Source organism: Sturnira hondurensis, unplaced genomic scaffold (genome assembly GCF_014824575.4).
Source record: "Sturnira hondurensis isolate 20B ecotype Veracruz unplaced genomic scaffold, ASM1482457v3 Scaffold0008860, whole genome shotgun sequence".
Classification (NCBI taxonomy): domain Eukaryota; kingdom Metazoa; phylum Chordata; class Mammalia; order Chiroptera; family Phyllostomidae; genus Sturnira; species Sturnira hondurensis.
The window spans coordinates 185726-194698 of record NW_028081491.1 but is presented as its reverse complement, the minus strand read 5'-3'; the positions used below and the strand labels follow the sequence as shown (position 1 = coordinate 194698).

The 8973-nt window shown below is 43.4% G+C and overlaps 1 protein-coding gene and 1 non-coding gene across 2 annotated transcripts; both read right to left on the bottom strand.

The window, feature by feature from the left end:
* Positions 1 to 2047: 2047 nt before the first annotated feature.
* On the bottom strand, positions 2048 to 7103 carry LOC118993699 (procathepsin L). Its single transcript, XM_037056175.1, has 8 exons — positions 6983 to 7103; positions 5667 to 5803; positions 5261 to 5383; positions 5011 to 5160; positions 4579 to 4803; positions 3965 to 4130; positions 3190 to 3307; positions 2048 to 2447 (listed from the first exon to the last, which is right to left on the bottom strand). Exons 2-8 carry the CDS (start codon positions 5790 to 5792, stop codon positions 2348 to 2350), a joined length of 1008 nt encoding a protein of 335 aa, XP_036912070.1. The 5' UTR covers positions 5793 to 5803; positions 6983 to 7103; the 3' UTR covers positions 2048 to 2347.
* A 1020-nt stretch (positions 7104 to 8123) lies between these two features.
* Positions 8124 to 8196, bottom strand: TRNAI-UAU (transfer RNA isoleucine (anticodon UAU)). The gene has a single exon. It is a non-coding gene; the product is annotated as a tRNA-Ile (tRNA).
* Between the last annotated feature and the right edge of the window lie 777 nt (positions 8197 to 8973).

Below are 8973 nucleotides of genomic sequence, written 5' to 3'. Positions count from 1 at the left end.
CTGACTCATCTAGTCAGTTGAAGTCCTCAGGAGCAAAACCTGAAGTTTCTGGAATTCTGCCTTAAAACTATAACAGAAGTACTGCCTGAGTTTCTAGCTGGCTGGTCTGCCCTAGAAATTTGGACTTGCCAGTCCCCACAATGGCATAAGCCAACTCCTTAAAATGCATATTTTATCACTGAGGAAAAGAATCTCAAGAATGGGTTTCCTGGTTTCTGGAACAGACTCCCCAATCTGACAGAGCACTGACAGCCCACGCCTGGCAAGATGTGGCCACAGAGACAAGCGAAGTACCACCAATGGATATTCCTAATCACATACTTCTAAAGAGGTAAGGTTCTGGGTAAGCATACATTTGATGCAGTAGAACATCTTGGTCAAACTAACAAGTATGAGATTGGCTGTTTGCGCATAACTGCACTGGACAGGGTAGGAAAGGAAAAGGGTAAGCTCAGGCTTTGAATTTCTGGCTCGTGCCACCTAAATGACCGAAGTTTCTGTATCTGCCCTAAAAGAAGTTCCTATCACTTGTGGCCAGAGTTGACATTTGAAAACTAAAGCCATAGTCTTATTCTCCAAATGGCTGAATCACAGTGCCAGTTGAATTCCCAGCGCACAGGGTTATGAGCTGTCAAAGTGAGGGCATTAATTGGGAAGGAAGTTGCTAAAATCTGGAATGGGAGTATCTGGATGCATCCTGACGAAGCTGGACATATTGAACCCCTGCATCCTGCTGAATTCCTTTGCCAGAAACAGGCCTTCTAGCTCTGCCTGAGGTTGTTAACCCTGCTTTGCCCAAGCAATGTAGGCAGTGGCCTCCCCTGAGGTACTCTCCTGGAAAGACACTGCTGATCTTCTTAGGAACTGCTCTCACCATCCGTATTCCTATAACCAGAGTCAAGTGAGGTACAAAGGGTGACTCATTTTGGGTGTACTACATTCCAAACAAACTGCCTGATTTTTCCAATTTATACAGACATATCTAGGGAACATGGGAAGGGAACGAATATTATAGATTAGATTGAACTTGTTAATATGGCCCCATTAAGCAGAGATTTGATTCAGTATTTTAACAAGGGGTTTCCTGTATAACTGTATGCTTAGGTAGTTTTGTTCTCTTCTGAGTTTATTTGTTCAAAATTTCCAAAATTTATTTATGAGAGCGCAAAAAACATTGAGGTCTCTTGTATGCACCCCAACTGGGGGCCAGACCGGCAACCTAGGTATGTGTCTTAAGAATCAAATCCGAAACTTTTTGGTGCATGGAATGATGCTCTAACCAACCAAGCCAAAACAGCCGGGGCTCTTCTGAGTTTATTTCTAAATCAGAGACCAGGTAGCTACACCCACATTTTCCTCAGTGATCTCTCACCCATCTTTAAAAGCCAGAACTATTTTTGTAGCTTAGCCTCCTTTCCTGTAGAACCTAAACACACTTCTTCAGGTATTACTAAGCACCTGAGATCTGTTCACCATAACCACTGTATGTACTTTTGCTCACACTGGCTAACAAATGAGGCTTTTCCTAGAAAAGTTGTATGTAATGTCCTCAGACACCGGGCAGAAGAAAGACAAAACAGCCTTGGAAAGCTTTTGTGTTGGGTGCTTTCTCAACTGCAAAGTAGTCACATGGTCTTTATCAGCAAGTCAGGAAGATGCTTCAGTAACTGGCTCTGAGACTTTTATCACATAAACTTATTAGGTTTTAACCAACTTGAGTCCAAGGAAGGAGTTCCTTTTCTAGTATCTAAAACCCAGAATTCTGTATGTCTATTCATTTCTCTAAAAAGTAAGTTGCTTTTCTTTATTAAAAAAAATTTACCTTTGTCTTTCCAGATTGTTTATCACATTTTGCTAGATTCAAGGGTTAGGTCAACACCACCAATGGGCAACTGACATAAAATCCATGTATTTATAACCACAAGGTCCAGAGGGCTACCCAGTATCTGTCTCCTATACGCCATTGGCACATTCAGTTATGTCTTCACAGCCCAATTATATTTCCTGACTATGCAAAAATTTAGTGAATTAAAAAACAAATTCCATATCTACATATTGAATTAAAATTTATTTTAAAAGGTAAAGTTTTATATATCCTTTTAAAAAATGAAAATTCAAAAGTCTCAGAATTAAGCAATGAATCTTCAACATTATAAAGCTATTTAGAACAGTAATTAAAGTACTGGTAACATTTACCCTTTTAAAAATGTCAGAGAATTCACATCTCAACTTGGATCCTTAATGATTCAAGTTTCTCATCTTATACAAGAAAGGTGTGATCAGTTTTAAGGTAGAATTCCTCCGGATATGCCCTTCCTCAAGGCTTCTGTTATCACTGTCCATCACCTCACACGGTGGGATAGCTGGCTGCGGTGGCGATTCCACAGTGGTTGCTCTGGTCTCTGGCCATTTTTACGTAGCCATTCATGCCCCATCCTGACCCCCAGCTGAAAGAAGAGCATGTTTTCCATTTTACACAAAGAATCAAATACACATTAGCTTCATTAATAATACTAGGTAATACTTAAAATAGTGGTTCCATGTATCAGATACTATTCTCAGTGCTATTACATACAGTTATAAATCTATTAATTCCCCGGGGTCCTTATTTTAACTTATTTAGATAGGAAACTGAGGCAGAACACTCCAATATAATAGTTTGTTTCCACAGGCTCCCTTACGCATCATCTCAGTTAAAGAACTTAACTGTGAGAATCGCTCCTGACAACCCCCAAGGCCTCTGAGATGGGAACAGAATGCAATGGCAGGGCATCAAATGAATGGTAACAGAATAATGCTGAGACCACTGAACTCTTGGACAATTTTTAGACTTAAATAATCAGCAGAGGTAGATGTTTCTGCTCACTATACCTTGTTGAAAAACTGGAGACAAAAAAGGAACCCAGCTCTCAACTCTGCATGTAAAAAATCCTTTGTTTGAAACCCTTGGGGCCAAATGTATTTCTTAAGAAAATTTTCAGAATTTTAAAATGCAGTATTACAAATACATGACACTCATAAGGTTGCTGCAGAATTTTATAATCAAACATCAGAACTTTTGTAGTGTCTCTAAGTGGGAAAAAGACTCCTGGGATTTCAAAATTGAGCATTTTTGGACCTAAAACCAAATAGTGATTTCAAACAAGGATTCCCTTCTCAATTTCAAATATAATATTTAGAGTTTTATACCTGTTCTTGACAATCCAAAATTTGTTGCTGTCTGATTGTCCTCCTTCGGAACCATAGCCAACCACCAGAACACCGTGATCCAGGTCTTTGCTGCTGCAGTTTGGTTCATAGTATATGCCTGTGAGGGTAAAATTCAGTGTCGGGGTGAGAACCTCCCAGTGACAGGTGACAGGAATCTGCCGTGTCTGCCACAGTTAATAGAGGCATCTCAAAGCTCAGTGTAATGCCATACATTACAAATAAGGCTTAAACATTTGCCAAAAAATAGTAATGGCTGATAAAAAGTAAAACATCAAACTCAACTCACTGGAAATCAACAAAACAATAAAATCTGATACATTTTCTACCTAAAAAGAAAATTTCAATAAGATCTAGTTATCAAAACCAATATGATTTAGATACTCATCTAACTACTAGTAATCAGCATAATCATTCTTCCTAGTCCTAGAATGCCAACTAAATGTCCTACAAAGAACCCTGAGCCACAGGGCTCTTTATAGTTCTAATCACAATAGTAAGAAATTTTTGGAGAAAAGGTCCAACAATTGGAGAATAGTTAAGTAAATTAGATTATATCTACTGAATGAATTACATAGCCATTTAAAAATATTTATGAACAGTCTGTGATCATGAGAAAATATTTAAAGTGGAAACATCACTATATTAAATGCACACACTCAAAATTCTAGTCTTGGAAAGGACTCCATACCAAAAAGGTAACCATGGTGGTGTTTTCCATTTTTGCCTGGATTTCTATAATAAGATAGACACCTACCTTCATTATAGAACTGGAATGATGAATGGCCTGCATCAATAGCAACTGAGATGGGCCCCACAGTCGCCACTGCCTTCATAAGGCCCCTCTCATGCTGAGGGATGTCCACAAAGCCAGTGTCGTTGGCAGCAGAATACTCAGGTTTATAGTTACAGGTATTTGAATCCTTTTAAAGGTAAATGGGAAGAGACAATGACTAACACCCACCTCCTGGGAAACATTAGTTCTAAGACCCCAAAACTCAGCAGTCTGTACCTTAATAATTTCTAAGTCAACTCTGACAGCAGCCCAGAAAGCAAAATGCTACTGGTAGCCTTGAAATTGAAAAGTTAGCAAATGAGAGACCCTTAGGTCTACCTGTTCTTGGGAAATTTTTCACTAGGGAAAAATTGGCATTATATGAAGAATAATGCATATATTCTCCATGTTACATAGAAATAAGACCAGCTATATAGTTAACCACCCAATCAAAGATCTGTGTAAAGGTTGGAAATTTACAGTTATAGTTCTGAGAGTTTATATCTAAAATGTGAATGCTAAGGTGTCTGTTATCTCTGAAAATGTTCGACTTTCAAAAGCAGAACTGGAATAACAAGATACTGAGCTACATTTACCCTTCCAAGATATGGGTAGGATTCCTCTGAGTCCAGGCCTTTGTTGTCCTTGACATACTGGAAGGCATTATCCATTAAGCCACCATTGCAGCCCTGATTGCCTTGAGAGTGAGAGCAGTCCACCAGGTTCTGCTCACTCAGAGAAACAAGTTTGCCAGTTTTCCGGAACATCTGTCCTTCAAGGGCACCATTTGCGCTAAAAGCCCAACAAGAACCACACTGACCCTGAAAATAAAAAAAGTTATCAGCTTACAAGACAAATACAAAGACTGACAACACCCATATACCTGAACACTTTTTTAAAAAACACTAGCAGACGTTGTTAGTATTAAAAAAAAAACACTAATACTAGCATGTTATTCCAGTCTTTCAAAGCAGGGATGCCATTCCTTTTTGGCTTTCCTGAGATAAAAGATGTGCACGCTACCATACCTGATTCTTCACAGGAGTTACGTAGCCCTTTTGTCTCCAGTCCATGGATGTGGGGATCTCAGCCAAGAGAGGTTCTCGAAACAATTTCCCCTTCCTGGGCTGCTTCTGGTTTAGAAAGCCATTCATCACCTGCCTGAATTCTTCATTGGTCTATAGGGAAAAGTTAATAAATTGTTGAAAAAGCAAGAGGTTATTTTGCTCAAGTACTAAGAAGAAGCACAAAAACCGAAGCCTCCCGTGCCACACTCACCATGTCACCAAAGGCATTCATTGCCATGGTGAAGCCATGTTTCCTTTGGTTGTATTCCCGATTGTGCAGGTCAATCATTTTCATATTCTTCTCCCACACTGCTCTCCTCCATCCTTCTTCATCCTAGTGGCAAACATACCATATTGCCTTTATTTCTACTGAAAACCCAGTGGATTTGCAGATAAAGAGGAAGAGAAACCACAGCCCGAGAAGGCTTTATACTCCTGGGTGCTGTTCTCTAAGTTCCAACACGGGGATGTATACCTGTATTGGGCCCATTAATGGCTGCCATTAAGTTACTGCCTTGGTAAAGCTAACCTCTGGAAGCTCCTCTCTGGCTATAAACTCCTAACTTCAAGGGCCCTTTCTCAGTGGGATCCCTCTCGACAGTTCCAATATTACCAACCGCGCCATAAAGTCTCCTGTGTGTTGCCTTCCACTGGTACCACTGTGCATCCAGACTGTGATCGAGTTTTGGAGAAGCTGAGGCTATTCCCAAGCAAAGGGCAGCCAGGAGAAGTGAAGTTTTCATGTTTCAAAAACCTAGAAAGGAGAGGAAAAATGAGTTATCTGATTAGACCAATCCTTCTAGAAGCCTATCCTTTCGGAAGAAAACCTTTCTTCGGAGACGTTATAGTCACTACTGTTGGGTAATAACATTTAAATTACCTTCCCAAGTATTTATGGAAGTCTGTGGAAGAAGGCTAAGAATGTGGGTGGAGAAACAGGCTAGGACTTACCAAATAGCTCAGGTATATGATTCAGCCATCAAAATGAAAAACAGACTGAGTTTTTGCACTTCCCAAGTGCTATGGGAAATGAGACAGACTTTATTGTAATAGTACAATGATAATTTAGGTTTTGATAAGAGTCTTATGGTACCTTAAGGGTCAGAATTTTAAAGCAACGATCAGGTAACTGTTGGCCCAGGTTTTTTAGTCAAGGTATCAAAATGACTCAGAAACACTTATTACCAGGATAACTGATCCCAAGTAGGGACGGGGATCCTCAGGAGTTAGGTGTCCACCTTACACCTTTCTTCTTGACTTGTGCGGCAGGGAGTGAAATATGCCTACAAACCTTTCTGAAAGACCTTCCCAAGAAAAAATGGGCAGGAGTGCACCAGAGCTCTGCTGTCCGACAACTGACCTCTGCACCCGACAGCCCTAGTCCATCCCCTAAACCCGAGACGCCATCACAGGGCTCTTAGGAGTAACAGTCCCCCGGTTCCCATGCCCGCACGGGACCCTGCTCTCCAGGTGTTCAGAGCACAGGCCCGGGCCAGGTGACGCTGACACTGGAGGCGGGGCCGGGCCACGCGAAAGCCGCGCCCCCGCCACCCCTCCCCCCCGCCACTCCCCCGCGAACGCCAGACGCTTCCAGAGGATGTCGACGCTTCGTTGGGAACCGGGCCCCACTGCCCCGCTACCGCCCTGAGGCTGACCCGCTCCTGCACAGGCCTAGAGCGCCCGGAGGCTGACCGGCTCCAGCACAGGTCTCAGCGTTCCCCTCGGCTCCCTGAATCTTGCTTCTACCATTCCCCACCGCCTGGCTGCCAGGGTCTGGGCTGGAGACAGCGCCGAGACGGCCTCACCAACCCTCGCCAGCTCTGCGTAAGCCGACGCTCCCGTTCCCGGGGGTCGCGCCGGCCCTATTGCCCGTGTCGCCGAGTGGGTCCCTCCTCCAGTCTATGTGTCCGTCGCGCCTTAGCCGTCGACTGACCTGTGGCGGCCACAGCTGCGCAGCGGCACTCCACGAACGTAGGAAGCCCCTCGAAGGTCGACGAGGCCCGCGGTTCTGGCCCAGTTGCGCCTGACTCAGCCTTTAAGGCCCTGGGTTTCATCCCGGGCGCCCTGCCCCCAACGCGCCTGTACGCACGGCGATTGGCTGAGTCGGCCCGGGGCGGGGCCTCTGGGCTCTCGGATTCCCAGCCCGTGACATCCCACTCTTCCCGGCAAAAGTCGAATCTACCTTAGTGCGCCGGGAGGAGGCGAGCTGGAGTATTGGGTCAGCGGTGCGGAGGGTCTCCCGCCTCCCTGCGAGCTGCATCCTTTACTCGCTCTGAATTCATGCTCTTGGCGGGTGGTTAAAATATCAGGAACGCTGAGAACAATGTAATCGTGTGTAGTGGTTCCTGTTTATTCCGCTGGAATCTATGGGGTTGGTCGCCAGAAGGCAAAGCCCCCAGGCCGGTGGGTGTGTTCTCCCTGTTTTGGGATGGCTGCAGCTGGGTTTGCGAAGACTGTGGAGAGGAAGGGCAATGCCCCAAACGGGGATGGGGTGGGGCATGATACTGGGGTGTCCCAACCTTTTGGCGTCTCTGGGCCACACATGAATACATTGTGACATGTAATCACACACAAATCTCATGATGTTTTAAGTAAATTCACGATTTTCTGTTGGGCCGCATTTATAACCTCCCTGAGTTGGGGGGCCGCAGGTTGGACATCGCTGGTAGGCCCAAATCCCTACAAGGAGAGGGGTCAGACTGGCTGGGTCAACAGGGAAGGCTGGCATCTGTAGTGCTCCTTGCCTGTCAAGCCTTTCTGAGAACCAACGGAAAGGAGTTATTTACAGGAGAATTTGATTCAATAAAAAGAACAGCAATTGAGAAGGGCAGAAACTGCGTTTACTTTCCTATGTTCTGCGTTATGGGTCATTGTCTTCCTTAGTATCCAAAGTCCTTCTTTTGGCTCTAAGAAATGTACTTTATTGACTTTAATGTTAAGGTTTAGGTTACACTGTTTGAAGAAATATTTCAGATGGATATATAGGCGCGCGCCAGCCGGCCTGGCAGAGCGGGCCCCAGCGCGAGCCGCCCTGGCGGGGGACCGCGTGCGGTGCGAGATGGATAAACTACCTATGGTTCCACGGGGGCTCGAACCCAGGACCTTCTGCGTATAAAGCATACGTGATAACCACTACACTATGGAACCAGATATATATGAAAATTAATTCAGAAATGTTTTAAAAATTATTTAAGAAACATTCATTGTAGAAAATATATTTTAGAGAATAAACATCTCTCATCCCCTCCCCCGTAACTTCTTGGTAGGCATATCTTTATATTTTTTCACAAAAATGGAGTCATAATGCATGTCGATTTGTAGACTCTTAGTTAACGTTAAACTGGGAGACTTCACTGAAGCACAATCAGGTATTTAAAAAATCAACTTGTTAAAAATTTCACTTGATGTCTTTTGTAGTAAAATCCCTTTCCTGTCAAACACTACTAGGAACCACAAGTTCTCAGGTGGTTACAAAGTACAGTGTACTGCATATGGCTGGAGGTATTTTTTTTTCCTTTAAAAAATTCTGGCAGTCAACAGAAGTGGAAATAAATGAAGACCACCAATATGATATGAAAACAACTTGCTGTATATAACAAGGGAGGCAATTCAAAGACAGTCGGTTGAGGAAAAGCTTTATGATAAAAAAACAAGGAAGCTTCTGTAAGCCCTTATTAGAGGGTGTAGTCACGGGGAAGCTGTAGGAGGAACAACTAAAAATGGAGCATCTTATTGTGATTGTTCTGGGGAGAATATTTGGATTTCTCTGATTTGTTCTGGGTGGGAAGTGTAGGCAAAAATAAGTCGGTAACCACTGAGCAAGTCCTGACTGCTTTGAGGTGATAGTACAGAGGTTTCTTTTATAGGTCAGAGAATTATTGTCATATAAAACCTACCCACTTTATTTTGTTTACTCAGTCCATC